At 38.2% G+C, this 22,138-nt stretch overlaps 1 protein-coding gene across 3 annotated transcripts in view; it reads left to right on the top strand.

Annotated features, from left to right (window-relative positions):
• Nucleotides 1-10,428, top strand: part of LOC137970911 (ATP-binding cassette sub-family C member 4-like) — a 25,074-nt gene extending 14,646 nt beyond the window's left edge. For all 3 annotated transcript variants that reach the window (XM_068817571.1, XM_068817570.1, XM_068817572.1), the window contains exons 6-7: nt 3,172-3,308; nt 7,619-10,428. In XM_068817571.1, coding sequence (XP_068673672.1) covers nt 3,172-3,308; nt 7,619-8,550 — 1,069 coding nt within the window. In that variant the 3' untranslated portion in view covers nt 8,551-10,428. The remainder of the gene's footprint in view (nt 1-3,171; nt 3,309-7,618) is intronic.
• The last annotated feature ends 11,710 nt before the right edge of the window (nt 10,429-22,138 follow it).

Genomic DNA, 22,138 nt, shown 5'->3' on the forward strand with positions numbered 1-22,138 from the left:
GAGATTATTTACAAAACGAAAGGAATAGCGAACTCATCTTACCTTAGCAGACTGACAGGGCCGTCTCGGCTGAACTCCCACCTCAATCGATCTACGACAACATTTACTCGGAAATCTGCCTAACTCAATATTGTGCATGAAGCCGCCGACGAAAATTCGATCACAGAAGAGCGAAAGACTGTTAAGAAGTTTTGCCACTGAAATACCGCTATTCCGAAAGAAAAAAGGTGTACACGATGCTGTGGCTAAAAAAAATTGCTATAGCAAGTAATGGAGCAAGACATCTTCGGCCGCCATTTTGTTTGTTATTTCGCTCGCTCGCGTGTCAAAAAAGCCTGGGCACAAGCAAACTATCAACCAATCAGACAAAAGTCCCCCTTGCTTGGCACAATAGTTTCAATCTGACTTAAAATACCTCTTAGCGAATCAGAAGGCTGGATTTTGGACTAACTCGTACTCGTGACTGCATTAAGCGTCACACATGTTGCTTTGGCGAAAAAGAGAGCATATTAATGAAGTTAAAGCCAGTAATGAAGGTCAATGGAGGAGGTGGCCTATTTACCGAGTTAAGATTTCGAGTTGGATTTTGAGTTGGATTGCGAGTTGCACTTTCGAGTTAGGATTTTTTGGGCAGGAATTTTTGGCAGCGTTTTCAATAAAATTTCGATGGTTTTACAAGTGTACTTTGTCAGCGGTGTTGCTCATCATCTTGAGGTCTTTTCAAGATAGAGTAGAACGAGGATGGCAGATTGGTAACGGCAATCTTGTTTAATCTATATTAGTATTGCATTCGTATTTGTATTTTTGACTGGAAACAATAGCTGACACTTAATTATGGAACCGTGAGCATGAGGGATTAGGGAGGCCTTGAGTCTCCTTGGCGACGAGGCTTATAAATACCATAGTTACTTGAATGACGCGAACAAGCGTGTAATAATCGATAGCCAGGGACAAGAAGAAAGTTCGTGGGATGTGGAAAATTCTTTGAATGCTTTGCTGTGGAACGAACGTGGTTTGAACATGTGCTTTTGGTTGAAAGTAAGATATTCAACCGCTTAAAAATGCAGAAAACAGAACAGTCATGGTGGAGGGGAAGGGGAAGGGAAGGGGAGGGGGGGGGGGAGGGAGGCGTGAGGGGGAAACTAGGAAAGCACTGTAAAGCAGCATTGGCTCCATTTGCTGGTATTCAAGATATGAGAAATTATAGGATTTATATATTTGCCTTTTGTTGTGTCTAATTCTTAATTTGTACCACCAGAATAGATATGTCAAGAAAAAATCATATTCTAGATCTTACCTTCGATTTACGCCCGGCTATCGTATTTTTTTCTTTTCCCAATCTTGCAATTTTTAAAATGAGGAGCATGTAATGGCTTCATTTAAGACTCAATGTTTTGCCTCCTATTTCATGTATGCCCTGCATAGTGATGTCGCCGAATAAAAAGGCAAAGCATTAATCCAACCCCTTCAGGAATATTATTCTTTTGTTGACTGCATTGCCCTGGAAATCTACGAGAGGGTTCATGGACAAACTAGCCGATTCGTTACAGCTGAATTACCGGTAACCATCTCGAAAAAACTACCTGTACATCCCCACTCGAAAATCCAACTCGAAATCCAAACTCGGAAGTTAGCTTGTCTCTTAACCTCTGGTAAGGTATTTTTAAGCGTATTGACCTATTTGATGTCAGATCAGCATGAAGTTATCAACTCTGTCTTTGACTATCCCTTCGTGGTGTAATTCCATTCCTCTGATTGGCTATGAGGTATAAAAACCAGAATGATAATTGAGAATCTTGTATTATAATTACTTATGCCCATGAAACTACAAAATATACCTGAATAAGTGAAGTTGTTAACTTTTACGTCAGATTGAAAATTTTATACTACACTCTGGCAAATACAGTGGACAAGGTGCGATCAATGCAAGCGTACTTTTCTTTAGACAGGGCGGAAAAGGTACGCCTGACACAATTTCTTAACGAGTCGTCTGCCGCCCCCCCTATCAAGAATGATGTTGTCATGTGTCATTCTATAAATGTGAGCCAATCAGATTTTACCGGAAATTACCTGCACCTTGCGATTCAAGGAAAGACGCGACGAAAACAAAATAGGACTGTAGCTGGAATGTTTGCGAAGTCAGACTTTATCTATACAATCAAAGGTGTTTCTGCAAATCCCCCTTGACAGTTGGTGCGGTTTCTCTGTTCAAACCATCAAGGAACAAAGAATATCAAGGTAAAGTCGGAGAAAAAGCCAAATACTGCATGTTATCATCAGGCGCAATCGACAGTACAGTGAACTTTAATTTATTTAAACTCGATTATTTGAGGTGCCAATAAAACATGCTAATATCACTGTAGTATGAGGAAAATGTCTAGTTTTCCAGCAGCAGCTACTCAACTATCATTTTGTGAGAAGTGTGTCACTAAACCAGTTCAGCGCTTCCGTAAACAATGTCGAGTTTCTCTGTCAAGCTCGGCTGATTTCCTGAATGTGGCAGCACTTAAGTTCTATTCGGTTCCTTTTGGAACTTGTTGGTTCTGAATGTATTCCAAAGGACTTACCACAACTACAAACGTTACTTTTCGAGTCGGTGGAAGTGAAACGGTGCAATTTTTTCTAGAGTGTTCGTGACTCTAAATAACACTATTGTCAAGTCCCGTAGGAAGAACACTATAATGTCTTCTTTCAGACAAACCATTCTTCGGATGCATTCTCTCTAACCTTCCTTTAAAGATTTTTGAAAAAAAAAATCTAAAGTCGAAGTAACAGCAGCTGTAAACAGAGCCTAAACGTCGTTCCTGTTCAAATCCTTCTCGGCGGCCATAATTTGATCAGTTGTTAACTGATATTTTTGTAATTCTGTAACCAATCGGAATTAGGTTGAAAGAGCTCTATTGTTATTTCGGCCAATCCAGATTCTGGACTACCGGCAGACGACTCGTTAGGAAATTGTATCAGGCGTACCTTTTCCGCCCTGTCTAAAGAAAAGAAGGCTTGATCGCAGGTTAACAAGACTCAAACTGGCATCGTTTTCATCTTGTGTTAAATGGTCGTCTTTAAACTGAAAACGGGGCTTTTAGTATGCAGGGGCCTCATTCTTGTTGCTTAAAGACGATATGTTTTATCAGAAGGGAACTAAAACACCTTTTCTGTTCATTTTTTAAGCTACCAAGACGCACACAACAAGGTCTGCTTTGCCATCATATCAACAACAAGATGGCTTGGAACCCAAGTTGACATGCTCTGCATTGTCTTCGTTGTGTTTGTGGTTTTCCTTGCTATTTTGACCAATAACGATTCAGGTAAGTTGGTTTATTTCATAGGTACTGAGATTATCTACGAAAAACATAGTGAATAAAGTTCGTACTGATTCTAAACGTAGCCAATCAGGAACACGAAAGATTAAAATTCGTCGTCTCGACTAGGAGTGTAAATTTCGGATTTTGGTCTCACCTAAGGTGTTCTGGGCAAAACGCTATCATATGTACCCGTGAAGGTCTCCTTTAGGGTTGCGAGCGAAGAAATATGATAGTGTATATTTACTTTACGCGTCAAAAAAAAAAAATCCTAGGCCACGCCCAGATTTGTCTCCTTTAGGGGGTTAATTTAAAATTTCCGACGAGCATCCCTCCCCTTTTTATATGGTAGTCCCCCCCCCCCCCCCCCGCCCGGGGGGATGGACGGTCATCCGACAGCCGTTGCACAGCCGTTGCAAAAAAACCACAAAATGGCTGAGGGAAGGTTTGCTTCTGTTCGCTCAGTTGAGGAATTTATTTTAGAACAAGAAAACAACAATTCCGCTCAAAAACCTGAACGAGATGTAAGATTGCTTATAAGACTTTTTAAAACGAAGATCGAAGACAAGAAAATGGAAGTTATTCCAGCTGAATGAATACTAAATACATCAACCAATTTATCATCTCCGTCCGGGCTAAATACTTTGCTTTTTAGTTTAGTGGCTAGCTTGGAACGACAACTGAAAAAGAAGGGGTATTCCGCAAAAATAACAAACGACCTCGTATTTGAAAAAAACAGAGAGATTCTTTAATCCAAAGGAAAAAAAAAAAGTAGCAAGAAAAGGGAAATAAACCCAAAGCATTGATAGCTTTGACAAGCGAAGAATTAAAAATATTTTACGAGAAGAGTTTTCTCCGAAGCACTCTGGTTAAATAACACTCTTCACTTTGGACTATTTTGGAATATTTGAAACACAGTAAGACATTGTTGTAAATTTTATTAAATAAGTTGGCGGTTGGGTGATTTTAAACCATTTTTATTCGCTTTCATCGCCCCACTCCATTTGTGCGAAATAACTTTGTCTATCAAGAAGGTGTCAATGGGGTATGGCTCTAGTCAGTAAACAGCTAAAAAATGCCATTTGGTAAGTTAACTGTTAGAAAAAATGGATTTAATCAATAAACAGAAAAAAAAAGGAGATTATTCAGTTAATTTATATGATTTTATGCCTTTTTTGAGCTGTAGATGGTCTCCTTTTAGAAAGTAAGCCATTATTGAAATAAAATCAGTCCAATGACATAATTTTGTTTACTGTAATCCATAATTAGTGCTCCGTCGATCTCCTTTGGACTGCTCAATGTATGAGCGACGTTGAAGACCTTTATGACCATTTATGGCCAAAGAGGCACACTGAACACTAAAAATAATTTCTGGAATGTCACATTTACTTTCTTTTTTTCTGCAAAATGATGCACAATTACCCTTCACTTGTGCTAAGGTCTGAACTGAAAACAACTACCATATCCTATATGAATAATGCTACATAATGGAAACCTGTCGAGTTGAAGATTGCAAGTTTTGGTTTATTTCTATTCTAGTGGAGTGTTTCTGGTATAATCCACATGTATTTGGTCGCAACACATTAAACATTACATAAATAGTTGTAAGTGTTTAGACCACTCTGTTCAAGGTTTCGTGTCCTGCTGTGAGGTCCTTTGTGCAATTATATCTTCTTACCTTACAAGTCCAGTCTAACAACTGCTCTAATTTGCCTCCAAAGTCGAGTGGTCAGTGTATGAGGCACAGCTTGTCCATCATCCTCATCTTCTTCAGCCTCGTCATCAGATAATGACAAATCGCAATCGGAATCATGCTCTTCCAAGTCTTCCAGAACTTCCTCTTCCACGTTCATCTCAAGGGGATCTTGTTGTCACTCAACACTGTATGCTGTATGCCTTGCCAGGTGTATCATTGGGAGTTTTTCATTGAAATGATTGACTTGATTTATCACTACTTTTACTTCCTGTTTGGATCTCAATTACAATAGTTTTAGCAGATCCCAGAGTGGTAATCTTTTCAACAACATGAACTACAGTGAACGAGAAGTAAAGATTTCAATGTCATGATATTGTAAGTCCTTTTTGATAAAAAAAGTTGTTGTGTATGAGGCCAAGTAAGCAAAAACAGCCACAAGTCGAGGGGACGTTGCCGAGTAACAAGCTGATAGCCTAACGAAACAATTTTGATATAAAAGAATGTTAACTTACCGTTCAGTTCACTACCGGGACTTTCGAGGAGTAGCGGGTATAAATGTCATAATTTGGCAGTCACTTGCTCCTGTGGCGCCTGTGGCGCCTGTGGCGCCAAACGAAACAATTTGAGCTCGAAGCTATTGTTAAACTCGGAGCTCCCTCGCTTCCTCTTTCACGCCGAGAAAACTCTCTTCGTGGCGCTTGAAGTTATTGAAACTGCTTAAGGGCCCACAGACGGATTTTTCGGGCGTTGCTAAGGAAGTGAAATGTTACTTCCGGTGACTGACGTCATCATATCATGAGCTGACAAGAAAACCCACTCACTGGCAAAAGTCACCGCACAAACTGTTGTTTCAATCGAAGTTTTATCCTCGCCCTTCCTCGCGCTCGTTCACAGATCAACTGCGCATGCGTAAACGAACGGACTTCCGGTTTGAGAAAAAAGCTAAATTTCCGGTGGTTTTAAATTGAATTAAATTTTCTTTTACATGATTCGTTTCACCCCCAAATACAGAATATAGCTAAGCATTGATTTTTTAAAATCATCTTTTTTGAAAAAGTTATGGGTATTTCAGTATCGTTTATGTCTTTAAAAAGAACATTTTTCAAAATAAAAAGAAAACCATGCTTAGCTGGATGCAAAAACGGATACAAATTATCAAACCATCGATTAAATACCCAAATTGCGTAGCACGGAGACAAATTTAGAGTTTTCTTTTATCGGTCACGTGACCATGGGCGCGGTATGATGACGTCATATTTAGGGTCATTGGCTTACAAAAGTTGGAAACTGACCAAAATAATGCCAAATTCTCTCAAATTACTTAACCATTACATCCTTAGCAACGCACCCCAAAAAATACGTCAGTGGGCCCTTAAATCATCCCGAAAATAAATTCTTGATCGAAAACGTTTGATAACTTGCGAGTTTCGGTAAAAAGTATCCCACCGCTAATGGCTGCCATCTTTGCGAGGTTTGCAAAGTGGGGAGAGAATCGGAGAGAGAAGTCTGGGGTTGGTAATTAAAACCGCAGGCAGAGTGCAGGCTCAGAGCATGTCACGAAACAGGACGAAATAGAGGGTACAGAAGTCTCCAGAAGTGTTAGATGAGGTCAAAGTAAGCTAAAATTTACATCTCTACCTCACAAAATTTTGTTATTTATCCTAAAAAATCTGCACCTTTTGGTCATTATGTACCTCATACGCTAAAAAGTTGATCTTTTTGATCTCCGCGCACCGCGCACCGGTGGCTCAGTTGGTTGAGCGTCGGGCTGCCAAGCGGGAGCACGCGGGTTCGAATCCCGGCCGGATCATCACGAAGGATCTTAAAATAACTGAGGAGAAAGTGCTGCCTTTTTAATTTCATCTGCAAATAGTTAGACTTTCAAGTCTTCTCGGATAAGGACTATAAACCGTAGGTCCCGTCTCACAAATATCTTCTATGTTCATAAGTTCCCTGTGGGACGTTAAAGAACCCAAGCACTATTCGAGAAGTGTAGGGGATAAAGTCCCTGGTGTTGTGGCTGTCCTGTTCTCTCTAGCAAAAGTGGCCGGCTTGGCTTTGATGTCTCTAAAAAGGCTTGTGGTGTATGAGGCCACCAAAGCAGAAACAGCCACAAGTTAAAAAGGGACTTTCCCGAGTGCTGGAACACGTAGATGTAGATGTACGTTAGTCAATTCATATTTTGTTGTTTATACGGTTACGACAGCCAAAAAAACGTCTTTATACGCTAAACAGTTAACCCCATTGACACCCTCTTTCAAGTACTTCCACGAAAAAATTCTCAGTACCTATGAAATAAATACATTACAGCATGGAAAATGCTTTGTACGATTTTTATTCACTCGTTGATTCGTATCAGAAAACTCATTCGTTGGTAGCGCTCACTCGTTCGTTTCCTGTTACTACTCAACTCGAAAATAAAAATCGTACATGCGCATTTTCCATGAAGTAGTCTCTATTTAACAGCTAAGCTCTTGAAAATTGTCAAAAACAGCTTACCAAAAGACTCACATAAACAGTTATACTACGCTCCGAAAATTATTTAATTCAGAAATATTTACACCTTAACTTGCTTCTAAACATCATTGTTTATGCTTACCTATTCCCGGTTTCATTTAAGGGCCGTCTGCCTTGTCAATCGTGTACGTTTTGTACCTCGGTATCGATACATGGCAGTTTACCGTCAGAAAATGTTCAGAAGCTGAGAACTACATGACATCAGTTGAACGAATCATCACTTACACCCACTTAAATCAAGAACCTGGATACAACACCAATCACCAACCTCCTGATAACTGGCCACAGCACGGTCAAGTAAGCATCAATAATTTAGGACTTGTCTACTACGAAGGTGGACCCAAGATACTTAAAGATTTGACTTTCACCATCGACCGCCATGAGAAGATTGGAATCGTTGGTCGCACAGGAGCAGGCAAGTCGTCATTGGTCGCAGCTCTCTTTCGCATGCCTCAACCGACGGGTGACGTCATCATTGATGGTGTCAACATTGCTGATATTAACATTCAAAGATCTCGTCAAGCCATGGCAGTCATTACCCAGAATCCTGTGCTATTTACCGCTTCACTTCGTATGAACTTGGATCCCTTTAAGGAGTACCAAGACAAGGAGCTCTGGGATGTCCTAGAAGAAGCGGGTTTGAAACCAATGGTAAAAAAGTTGCCTCGGCAACTCAGCGAAGAGGTTGGAGAATGTGGAGCAAACTTCAGCGTTGGAGAAAGGCAACTGTTGTGTCTAGCTCGCGCTTTACTGAAGAGGAACAAAATCATCGTCATGGATGAAGCAACGGCGAACGTTGATCACAAAACGGATCAATTAATTCAAGAAACAATCCGTACGAAATTTAAAGACTGTACAGTCATCGCAATTGCGCATCGATTGAATACCATCATTGATTATGATAGAATTTTATTTCTAGAAAACGGACGAGTCGTGGAATTTGACAAGCCTACAAAGTTACTGGAGAACAGAGCCGGTCAATTCTCCAGGCTCTATCACAGTTACGACATCCCTGGTTCTGAAGATGACGAGTAATGATAATTTAATTGTTTTAAAGATGCTTATGCTGTTTTTACCTTTTTTTTAGAAGAAGAGGAGTAAGCCGTCGCCTTTTTCCGTAACTTAGTTTCACGTATTAGCCATTTTGCCCTTTCAGCATTTACTAGAGGTTTTATCTCTCAAAATTTGCACATTTGATAATGACGTAAGATAGGTGCGAAAGGCTAAAAGTTTAAGAGATTTTTTTTTACCTTTAAATATTTCTTAAAATGTTCCTCGCAAGTTTCAGTATCCACGAATGGACCAAATAAATTTAATCTCAATACCTTTCTGACCTTGGGTGAGGAGATTTATTGACCACGTTGGAAATTCGAAAAAACAAGATGATTGTCGTTTACGGTTTTCAGTTGTGGCCTTCACTGTAATTAAGTAGAAGGCCACTTTCAAAGATTCGTTTTAAGAAGACAACAGCAGTGTTAAGACTTGATCTCAGCATCCTCCACTGTAGTGTCGTGTATTGTTTAAAATGGTCGACTGCGTTGTGCGAATTCCGTAAGTGTAATTTTTTGAGCAAACGTTTATACAAATCGTGCACATGTCATGTAGTATATGACTTTCATTTATAAAAGTGGGGCCAGTGTCGTTTTCTGTCAGACAGTGTTGCTGTTCTTCATCCATCAAGTTGACAGCTTTCACGCTAACTGATTGATGCGTTCCTGTTTAGTTCTATGCCCACAAAGCTGGTTTTAGTGACTTTTGAACGGACATAGTCTGATCTTGTCATCGGTTCTGATGGTAAATTGAAAGATGTTTGTAAGATTAAAGTAAATGAGACAGGCATAAAACACGTAAGACCAGGAGCCCATGTCAAGGAGCGTGTACTGAATTTCATTGGGCCTACGGAACGGCGTTTTTACAGACCGAGTTATTTTTAGATAGATTTTTCCGTGACACAGAATCTTTCCTGCTCTTAATCACAAGTCTTGCATGAGAAATTATTACCTATGTCATTGAGAATGGTCACTCTTGCAGGCCAAATCTTCTTTCTTTAAAGGAGAAGTTCACTGGAAAAAAGTACTTTTCCCCCGTCTTCGAGTAGGAAGCTAGCGTAAAGATAATGTACTTCCCGAAGTTTCAGCTTCCAAAGAGCTTTGTAACCTTCAGGGGCACCCAACGACCCGATGTTATTAAATCCTTTGTCAAATTAGTGTTAAATCTCGCATGATCGAGAAAGGAGAACTGAAGCCTAAATTCAAGCAAGTTTTTGTTATTTATATTTAGTTATTATACTTTATGAAACAATGCTCGCTATTTTTTTTCCTCTCAAACAATTTGTTTCACCCCCAAAATCTAAGGCTTTTACTGCTTATTTGGTTCTTGTGATCATGAGGCGGCTCGGAAAGCTTGTGTCAGCGGTTCGTATTGAAGCTTATGACGTATGATATGGGGAAGAAAGTAAACAGCTAGACAGCCTTGCATGCACGTGCAGCGAGGTACTAGGAGAAGAAACAAATTTTGCGAAGGGAAGGACGGCTACAGGATCCACAAATAATATTCAACTCCTAAAGGTATTGTGTAAGTTTAGTCCATTTTAAATTGACAGAACTCACTCGCCGACGTTGAGAATCGAATGTCAAAAACACGAACGTAAGCTTATCAGCCGAGCGCACGTGATTGCAAAACACTCTGCAAATGTACTGAAAATGTCATCTGTTTATTCTTTTGGACCATTAACAGAAAGCATATATTTTGCAGAGTATAAATGTTTTTTTCCTGTCCTACACGTTATATTCCGCAGATCCGCTTTGTTTTGCAGAGTGAAGCGACTTATGATCGAAGTGCTAAGATCGCACCTAGGTCTCCATGATGCCAGATGTCAGATGATAACAGAGGAAATAAAATTTTTCAATCTGCAATGGACTTTGGCTGACTTTTTATTTACCCACAATATTTTCCGGTCTTACGTAAGGAACCCGCATAAATGTAGACTCCTTAGCTGTAGTGCATCAATTCAGATCCCTCGGTCTCATCATGGTGTATTGCGCGGCCTTTGACTGCAATAAGGACTCACAATTTACTACTGGTATATCGTATCATTGTTTTCCAAGTGACCCATCTATCAGAGAACAGGGGTTGGCAAAAATCTCCCGTGTTGATCTCGTTATTTCTAAACACTCAAGGTTGTGTTCGAAACATTTCACGCCCGATTGTTACAGGCGTGACTTAAAGGCAGAACTACTCGGCTCCAAAGCAAAAGCCATCTTGAAACCAGATGCTATACCCTCACTATTCTCACATAGACCACCACCCAAAAAACCACGACTATCGTCTGAAATACGTTCTTTGGAGAAAACCAGACAAGAGGTAAGAGCTTTATCTTATCAGCTATTCACACTGTAGGGCTAATATATGATGGAGCTGTTTCAATTTTGTGTAATCAAGCCTCGATACATTCACTCTGAGGTTGCATGACTCCTAAATATACCACCATGAGATGTGTAGTTTTCCCGGGGCCAATAATTGAAAAAAAAAAACAACAACAACAACAAAAAAAAGAAAAGACGCACAATATTTTATTATTTAAAATGTATTTAAAAAGACGAGTTAACTTGTATTCTTTACTTGAAGTCAAAATTCGACTGTTCCAGAAAATGACATCAACTGAAATTTAATTTAAAAAAAAGATTCAATGAAGACTTATCTGGAAATTTGGAGGTGTAACACAGTGTCCAAACTATGTACGTCCCCAAACGTCAACATTTCTCATACAAGGGCATGGTTGCACGCACCCAGCTGGCAGCCCTGGATCGCAATGCAAACACTGGAAGAGAGCAGGCCACTGTGACAAGGGGTGCCAACCAAGGTGAGCTTCAATACAAGCTTGCCTTTCCCAAACACACCAAAGAGTGGATGGCAAAACCAATTGTGGAAAAGACAAGCAGAGATTAATATCTGAACCCTATTCTGGACGCCATTGTCGACAGAACAAGAAAAAAAAAAAAAAACCCGCGAAAGGAGTGCAACACTCACAGGCCCGCACATTCCTAAAAATATCGCTAGCAGACCTTGGTCTCCCAGAGCAGATGTTATTACTAAGCTTACAACAAGATTTTCAAACAACTAAACTAAAATGCACATTTGATTATGCGACAAATGCAGATTGCATAAAATCAACACTTGAATTCAATCAAAAAACTGTTATTTTACATGGAATTGCTTTATCACAGAGACTTTATCGCAAGGTGTTTTAATGAAACCGCAATATCCTGAGTTGCATTTCTATTGTATGGAAATATGTAGCTTTTAAAGTATAAGTAGAAGTAGAAATGTATGGTACCAAATGGTACTTTTTGTCTCTCTACAGTACTTATGAATACTTATGAATACACGAACTTAGGAATGTACAATTTATTGCATTGGATAAATAATTTCAGATACCATGACCAGAAATAAGATGTGATTAATAAAGAATCAACTCGGAAGAGAGGGGTAAAAGATTTGGCGGTTGGGGAGCTACGTTTTGTGCCAACGAAAGTATCTCAAGAGCCAGTCTCTGTAAGATCCTCATATCGAGTTTTGCCCACAAAATTGATTTCGCTCATAATTTTCCTGTAGACTTCTTTAAATAGGTATATAACAAATATGAAACTAGTTTGGGGAAATTCGCTTCTGTAATTTTTTTTTGACCAATTTTCTTTCGGCACCGCATCAAGACCTGAGATGCTCGTGAAATATGCGAATTTTGTCAAAATTCAACCGATTGCTCCGGATAAAAGAGCGCGTCCCAAAGCTTCCAATTTACTAGTTATTTCAATTGAACCTTTATCTTTAAAATAATACAGGTTAGAATTATGGACACTTTTTTGTATAGAAAATCGGAGGGAGCACACTTAGCCCCATAGACCCACTTAGCGAAACATGCGATTTTAGCCAAATTCAGTGGATTAAATCTCAAAAGTGGCGTACACTTACTGGCTCTCCTGCATATCATTGTGTAGTTCCATCCTTCAGCTACCGAATTGTCTTAAATCTTTTGGCCCCCATTCAGTTTCGGTCCAGGGGTGAGTGGTGGAACTTGCCCGACCTAACCATTTCGCCAGCGTTTCTCCATCGCGAATGTCCAGAAGGATTGTCAGAATAGAAAGCGAGAAATCGGGTATATGCCACTAGAAAATTGTCCATTTCTAAAGATTGCATACTTTCAATCACTGCTTCCCATGTGGCTATGGTTTTAACCCAACGAAGAAGGGAGACAAGGCGGTGAACGTGGACTTACTTACTGCCCGCCATGTTTTTGGAGGCATTTGTGGAAGTTATAGGATCTGGAATTCAGAATGCGGAAATCTTTCAAATACTCATCTATTATAGTATTCCTTTTTTATTTACCGAAAATCATTTCGCATTTACAATATTTTTTTCATCTGTCACTTTTAATTATAGGATATTAAGCAGGACTGAATCGTAGAACTCTTCTTAGTCTGATCTAAGCAACGGGGATTGCCAATCAAGACTTTCGCTGCTATCATGTGTCTCAATCCAAATATTGAGATACCTGAAACTGATAAACTATGATTCAAGGGAAATTTGCATAAAAACTCGCTGAACAGTCCATTTGTGAAGTGTCAATACGTCATTTTAAGCTTATCATTCCCTTGATCAATTATTTTTTAAATAAACAAACATGCCAAAAATATACATAAATTTATCTCACATGTAGCGAACTAAAGAATGAAGTTTCTCTTTTATTTCATATAAATCTTCCATCAATACTATCACAATATTGTTCTTAACAGAAACACATTTATGTTTTGAATACGGAAGTTAAAATTTAAAAGCAGGTTATACTATCATTGTTTACTAAAGGCTGTTCGTCTTACCATTAAATAAGTGTTAGGAGCTTGGGTTTAGGCTAGATATTCCTTCAAGAAGCGCTTCATACAAACTCTTGATTCAGCATGCTTAGCCCTGGCTTTACGAAATCTCTACAGTGCCTGGCATCGGCTAACTTCGTTTTATCAAGCTGTTTGTTGAGAAAGTTTGCTAAAACAAAGTTTTTTATATCAATTTAAACAATCTTTTTGGTTTGTTCAAAAGGCGGATAACAACATGATCATGCCCAGTCGGTTGAATTTTGACAAAATTTGCATATTTCACGAGCATCTCAGATCCTTATGTGGTGCCGAAAGAAAATTGGTCAAAAAAAAAAAAATTACAGAAGCGAATTTCTCCAAACTAGTTTCATATTTGTTATATACCTATTTAAAGAAGTCTACAGAAAAATTATGAGCAAAATCAATTTCGTGGGCAAAACTCGAAATGAGGATTTTACAGAGACTTGCTCTTAAATTCTGTTTCAAGGACGCGAGTAGCTAAATCAAAACCTTCACAAATCAGGTCAGTTTTCATAATCATGCAAAATTCAAGATTGTGTGTAATTAATTCAGGTCCAGTTCTGGTGCCTTGAAACCTTCATAGTAGCCACTTTCTTCGGGAAATCAAATTCTCCACGAATGGGGTTCACAATTGCAACGCACACTGGAATCACTCGCCGGTTTTTCTTCCCCAATACACCATGAACCCACCAGGTGAACTGACGGTATGCTGCTAAGCGCCATGTTCTACAGATCGAATGGGAAACCATTACCATCATTACAGTGGACCGTGACTGAGATTGAGGAAAAAACAAATTAAACTGACACTACAGAAGGCGCAGTTGTTGTAACGCTGTCACTCGACCCTTATATAACTCCTGGTTGATAAATTAAAGTGAAGGAATTCTTGCTCTAACAAAATAGTGTTTCAGAGACTTGTCCTTCCGATAAGCAACCATTTGGGGGATTTTGTAATATTTGCGAGCATGGCGATGATCTCGTTGTCATCAAAGTTGGCCATTGAGTTCTCATAAGAACTGCTTTGTTATAGCAAGACCGGTTTCGGAAACTTAAGTGGCTTCCTTCATCAGTTGCTTTTACTAGTGTTCGAGTTGTTGCGAGCGGGAGTTTGACCCAAAGTGACTTCAGTGCTCTTTATATCGGTTTGAAATTACGCGCAACCAAAAATCAACCAATGGGAAGTCGGAGAATTCGAGTCCGTTCTTTTGAGAGTCGGTTATTTGCAAGACAATAGGTGCCAACAGAACACGTGTAATTATCATATTGTGTTGTTAGTCAGTTTTCGCTTGCAAAATAATGCGTGCCGACCGGTCACGGATCTCGAATAAAGACTTCGCTTAGGTTTGAGAATTTATCCCCGGTTGAGTTTTCTTGTTAACATGTCAAGTAAGGTTTACCTGGAGGGATTACAGCGTGCGTTAAGAATTGCCACAAGTGCCGTATTTAGAACACCAGTAGGGAGTTTAAGAAACGACGACGGCTACGATTCCGACAACGCCAAAAAGCAGGGATATTATTGATTAAAAGAAGCAAAATGATCGTGCTGCACGTGCAGCACGCATCTTTGAACATTTCTCTCTCGTACTCCTCAAAACTACTACGTGAAATGACCAAAATTAAGGTTTTGAGGACAACGTGGACAAACTGCAGTGAATCTTTCAGTCTCACTCTTTACTTTAAGTCTGTCCATACCAATCCAGTTATAGGTCACTTTGCCCATATTGTATATTATAAACAAGACGGAATGATTATGAAATGCTTAAAATAGCTCAAACCTATATTTTGAAGTGAAGTTTTCGTCGCCGTAGCCGTCGTGGTTTCTTAAACTCACTAATATCCAAACAAACAATCCTAAACTTTGCATGATCTGTTATGCAATCGACACCTTTCACAAAAAGAACATGAAAACACAGCAAAAGCTAATACTTCACCATCTCGCTGTTTAACGACCGAACATTCAAAGAGGAATAGAGGCAAGAATATCAAATCTGATTCATCGAACTTTGATTTAGCTCCTCAAGTTCTTGACAACAGATTCGAGAACCATTTTCGTCGAGTTCACCGCCTTCTTGCTTGTCTTCCCCTTGCGAGTCGCTTGGTTCTTCACGATTAGGATATGTAAGCTCCAAATACTGGACGAAAAAACGGATTTTCACATATTATAGCAAATGTGGAGCAAATACATGGCAAATGCTACGTTTGTGCACATTTGCTTAGATTTGCTGAAAAGCAAAGAACACATTTGCCACAGTTTTTCCACCCATGGCAACGCTCGTAAATGCCACATTTGTTTTAAATTTGCTGTTGTGAGTAAAAGTACGGATAACATGGTATTTTTTGTGCATTTGGAGGGGTAGTAAACATGATGTTAAAACTAAAATTTTGCAAGTAGTTTTCCTGAAGTAGTAAATTTGATCAAACTTTCATCATTGCACCTTTTTACAAGGTGAGTAAAAGCGAGCAAATGTGTTCGAATATGCATTTTAGCAGAGATTGCTCAGAATAGCAAATGTGGCCAAACGTGTAGTTTTGCAGGGTTTTGCTCAGGAAAGCAAATGTGCTCAACGACGTATTTTTGTAGAAATTTGCTCGGGATATTAAATGTAACCAAATGTACGACTTTAATCACATAATTGCTCTGCATACCAAATGCAGTCAAAAAACCAGGTTTTCATGCTTGTTTACATGTACGATAGGAAATTTGACTATTTGCTCGGGTAGCCCTGTGACCAAAAAATAAAATTATGTTTTTGCCCACTGTAGCAAATGTGATAACAATATCATTTTTGTTTAAAGTAGCAAATGTGAACAAAATACATGTAGCTTTTGAATACTACAGATTTGTATACTATAACAAATTAACTGCATGTAATTGAGTGGTACTTATATTACACCCATCTTTCAATTATTGATGCCACGTGCAGATACGTCTATTAGAAAGATATCACTTAAACTCATGTTACTGCTTATGTTTGATGTATTTAGTATTGAAAGATCACTGACAATTTTCTCAGACTTAAAGGATTGTGAAACCTTTCTTGATTTTAGTCAAAAATTATTGAGAACCGATTCCTATATTAGCACAGGTAATCACTGATTGTTGCCCTGAACATTCGACTCTGCCATAATTACCGGATGCCTGAAAAAATTCACTTGACCCCAGTTCATGTCAAAAGATTAATTTCATACAGTGTATCCAGAATAACAATGACACTACTCTACCCAAGTATTGACATAAAGACATTAATTTGCAATTGCATCACAATTCACAATCAGTGGACTGTCTGTTTCTTGCACCTCAAAAAATTCCCTTCAGCACTGCAGCTTGTGGTTGAGATAGGCCCTGGAGAGTATTCACACCAGTCAATCAATCAATCAATCAATCAATGCATAAGCTACATGTACTTTTCAATGAACGATGCAACACACCACTTTGCCATTCATAAGCAATCCTCCGGTGTAAGTGAAACTGAATAATGAAGCTAAAGCAATTGCAAACTGGAAGCCTGTGACAGCCTCCCACAAGTGTCCACCTTTCCAAATTGACCATTTTGTGCATGAAATAAAATCAACAATAGTTACTGAGCTTGAGTTTCTCATGATTTTAAAATGGAATTAGTGTTTGATGGCTACAACTCAAAACAACTTTTGTATTTCATCTATAGTTTAGTTCGGAGCAATGATAATATAAGGCATATCAAGGGCTTCTGTCAATTATTAGTCATCTCTTTAAATTGTTGAAATTATTTTGCCTTTCTATACATGTAGTACTTTGGAAATGTAACCTGCAGAAGCGGTTTCATTTTGCCTCAAATACCATAGCTTTTGTTTTTGCCAATACAACAATTCATTTGGATGAATGCACATTTTGAATCCCAAAAGCATAAAAAAATATCCCTTACGGCAGTAAACGTGGCAATGTTAAAGCCAACGGAAAAGTTAAAGCTGAGTTCAGATACCAAACATTTGATTGGGAATTAATAAAAACTTAGGCTGACTTTAGGACAACATAATAACTGCCATATAATACGTCACAAGTATATGCACAGTATACTTCCATATAAGAAAAATTCAGTATCTAAATCGAACCTGCCTGAAAGTTGAAATAGCAGCTAGGAGAATGACTCAGCCATTTCACATTGATTCATATGCTACATTGTATTTTCATGTAATTGATTAAAGTTATTAGGTTTGGTATCTGAACTGCGCCCAATACTATTATCAAACAACTTACACTGATGATGCACCAACCACAAACTGTGGTGAACAGTTTGTTAAGCATTGTTTGAAAGCAAGTTCCTACAGTAGCGTACTTGAATCTACGTTCTTGAAACACGTTTATCTACAGAACCAGATGGAAAATACCTCAGAGTATGCTATAACAAATTAACTGCATGTTTAGACCTACTTTACAAGTCACATCGAACCATATAAGGCGTGTCATCCGCATCCGCCAGTTCAAATGGAGAATACTACAAATTAAAATGCTATAACAAATTAGCTGCATGATTACACCTACTTTACAAGTGACATCAAACTGTATAAGGAGTGCCACCAGCCAGTTCAGATGGAAAATACTAAAACTAGTATTCTGTCATCATCATCATCACTATGACAAATTAACTGCATGGTTAGACCTACTTTAAAAGTTACATCGAACTGTATGAGGTGCGCCACCCGCCAGTTCAGATAGAAAATACTACAAATTAGTGTACTACAATATGACAAATTAACTGCATGGTTAGACCTATTTTACAAATTACATCGAACTGTATGAGGCGCGCCACCCACCAGTTCAGATGGAAAATACTACAAATTAGTATAAAAGTACAACTGTATGACAAATTAACTGCATGGTTAGACCTACTTTACAAGTTACATCGAACCGTATGAGGCGTGCCACCCGCCAGTTCAGATGGAAAATACTACAAATTTGTATACTTTAACAAATTAACTGCATGTAATTGAGTGGTACTTATATTACACCCATCTTTCAATCATTGATGCCACGTGCAGATACGTCTATTAGAAAGATATCACTTAAACTCATGTTACTGCTTATGTTTGATGTATTTAGTATTGAAAGATCACTGACAATTTTCTCAGACTTAAAGGATTGTGAAACCTTTCTTGATTTTAGTCAAAAATTATTGAGAACCGATTCCTATATTAGCACAGGTAATCACTGATTGTTGCCCTGAACATTCGACTCTGCCATAATTACCGGATGCCTGAAAAAATTCACTTGACCCCAGTTCATGTCAAAAGATTAATTTCATACAGTGTATCCAGATTAACAATGACACTACTCTACCCAAGTATTGACATAAAGACATTAATTTGCAATTGCATCACAATTCACAATCAGTGGATTGTCTGTTTCTTGCACCTTAAGAAATTCCCTTCAGCACTGCAGCTTGTGGTTGAGATAGGCCCTGGAGAGTATTCACACCAGTCAATCAATCAATCAATGCATAAGCTACATGTACATTTCAATGATCATGAATGATGTAACACACCACTTTGCCATTCATAAGCAATCCTCCGGTGTAAGTGAAACTGAATAATGAAGCTAAAGCAATTGCAAACTGGAAGCCAGTGACAGCCTCCCACAAGTGTCCACCTTTCCAAATTGACCATTTTGTGCATGTAATAAAATCAACAATAGTTATTGAGCTTGAGTTTCTCATGATTTTAAAATGGAATTAGTGTTTGATGGCTACAACTCAAAACAACTTTTGTATTTCATCTATAATTTGCTCTTTTTTCTTTGGTTCCTGGCCACAAAGCACTAAAAGCATGATGTTGTGAGTTTTACCATATCCAATTAAAGCAGTGGAGCAATCATATATTAAAACTGCTCATTAAAACAAAAGTTTTAATAAAAATTCTCCAGGATGTCCTTTTTGTGTTGTTACCATATGAGCTACATGTAGACTAAGTACTTATCAAATAAAATTTGAGGTTTTATGGGGAGAAATTGAAAAAATTGACAATTTCAACTCTATCACAAAATGGTGGGTACAGTATATTTAGATAGCCAGCTCTCAACATGTACATGTATAGCAGCTGTATGATCTTCCATGAGAAATGCTAGTAATGCATTGAGTACTTTACCATGGAATACCTGACAAGACAATTGGATTTTTTTGTTAAGGCTCGCATACAGCTGTACAAGTGACAAATAACATGTGGGAAGCTTTATATACCAATTGCCATAGAAAATAGTTACATGTATCCTTGCACAAGCAATGTGGTGTGCAGTAGCAAGGTTGGGTGGAATAAGCACAGGAAAAAAAATTGAAATTCCAACATGGATTATTATTGGAAAACATCTGAAATAAACTATCCAATATTGGAATAATATTGGAATACTTGGTAATTTGTAAAGGGGACAAATATGTTTTGGAATATCATTGGTATATCAGACATTTAACAATCCAAGATGGTCTTTTGATGGCAGTTTATTGGAATATCAAGTGTAAGAGGTAACAGTCCAATAAAATACCATAGAACTAAACTTGGATTGTCAAGTGACAAATAAACCAGTTATTTACCAATATTACTCCGAGTTAGTTTTTATGGTAGTTTATTGGGAGATCAATTTTATCACTGATAAACCAATAAAAATTGATAATTGATAAACCAGCCATTCACCATTGAAACTCCAAGTTAATTTTTAATGGTAATTCATTGGAAAATTACTACTAGAACATGACAATCCAATCAAAACAATAAAACCAGACTTGGACAGCTAAGTAACTGATAAACCAGTCATGTACCAATACACCTCCACGCACGTTTTGATGGAAACTTATTGGAAAATCAATTTTTGCCCATAATCCTTTTTTAAAATACTAACCCTTAGCATATTATAATCCCCCAATTGAAAGAAAACAGTAAGTAAACTCTGATTGCCAATCATTCCATGCTAATAACACATCATCTTTTTAAAACCAGTACCAATAATATAATGAAATGATTTATTTTCAGTGATGGTTAAAATATATTAAAGACTGTCCTTTTCATGTTGAAGGTATAATTCATTATCTCATATTTAACTACATTCTTTTGTGTGGGTTTCTCTACAATACTTCCGAAACGACATTTGATATCAAATATCCAGTAACATAAGTGTTTGTATCCACAGACAGCAATCTTTTAATCTAAGCTTGTTCCCAGAGGAGGTTGGGGGGGGGGGGGGGAAGGGCCTGGAGGGGAATAGTTAGAGAGACTGGGATTCTGTTTCTGCTCACTAACTTCAATATAAATGTAGATCAAGGAGAGACATCTGTTAGTACTATGCTATATAGTAATGTAAATAAAACAGTTATTAAAAACTATTCCTCCTCATCAATCCAACTTGAATATGCCACCTGCCAGTAACCTTTTGAAATTCCAAGGATACTTTTGAAGTGAATGACCTGCGCTGGGCTTCTTTCAGGTACCCATCGACCAGGTTGTGTATCATCCTCCATAAAAAATCTAGCATTAACAGTGAAACGAGTCAGGTTGAATGACAGCACACAGGCTTTCCAGATTTGGCCATCATGTCCTTTCACATCCACCATGTCATGGACTACAGGATAATAAGGAACAACAACTGTCCCTTCTGTAACAGGAAACACACGTCGCATGAAATCAACCACAATAAAGCGTTTTTCTTCACTCAAATCGGCCTCCTCATCATAACTGCCACTCCTTGCAAACAGAATTACTTTTCTGCTGAGAAGTGAAGCTTCAAATATGATAGTTTCATCTGCTGGGTGTACTTGCTTAAGACCAATTTCTACTTGTTCATCATATTCGAACTGCTTTCCTTTACAGAAAAGAGTAGACACATTATTAAGTCTGACGGAAAACACACTCTCAAGTGTAGCAACAGTGTCTCCCTTGTCTGGATCAGCAAATATCACATGCTCCCCAACTCTGTAGAGTAGGCCCTCAAAAGAGTGTTTAGGTTTTAAAAGACTTCTGCAGCACCATCCAAAAACGGGAACATCACCAACTGGAACACCCTTCACATTGCTGATGACTTGCCTGTCACTATTTGATAGTTCCATACTTTTAACACCACCAACAAGAATGCCTTCTGACAATCGCTCATGATTCACTGTGCCTTTGGAACTGTCAAAAAGTTTCTTAGCAAACAGCAAAGACCGTGCTGAGGGCTTAATAAAATCCAAAAACAGAATTAACAATATTATTGTTCACATTATTACACAGATACTAAATTTAATGACATTTAGAAGTACCTTTCCAAAATTGTAAGTAAGAAAAAGAGTCAGAATGAATAGTAAAGAAGATCATGAAATGTGATCACAGCACACTGTCCTCATATCTGTCCGAAAAAACAGTGCTATCAAAGTGCATATCAGCAAAGTGATTTGAACACTGTTACCATCAATTTATCGAGGTAAGTCATTGCTAAAGATACAATACCTACAGGAGTATATCATTTTCATATGAGGTGGTCCAGAAATTACAACAGATATTCAGATTTTATCTTCACACTCTTTTGAACACTTACTACAGTAAAGGGTGAAAATGTATCAGTGAGGAAAATAATTTGCATACAGAATAACATGGGGATCAAAGGGCTAATAACAGGGATATTATGATAGTTACCTTGGAAATATCAGCTTGGCGAATAGTTAGACCATCTGCAACATGATAATTTGATTCACGTAGTTTTAAAAATTCTCGTCTTGCCTCACTCAGAGCAAAAGTAA

The sequence above is a fragment of the Montipora foliosa genome, chromosome 9 (assembly GCF_036669935.1).
Source record: "Montipora foliosa isolate CH-2021 chromosome 9, ASM3666993v2, whole genome shotgun sequence".
NCBI lineage: Eukaryota > Metazoa > Cnidaria > Anthozoa > Scleractinia > Acroporidae > Montipora > Montipora foliosa.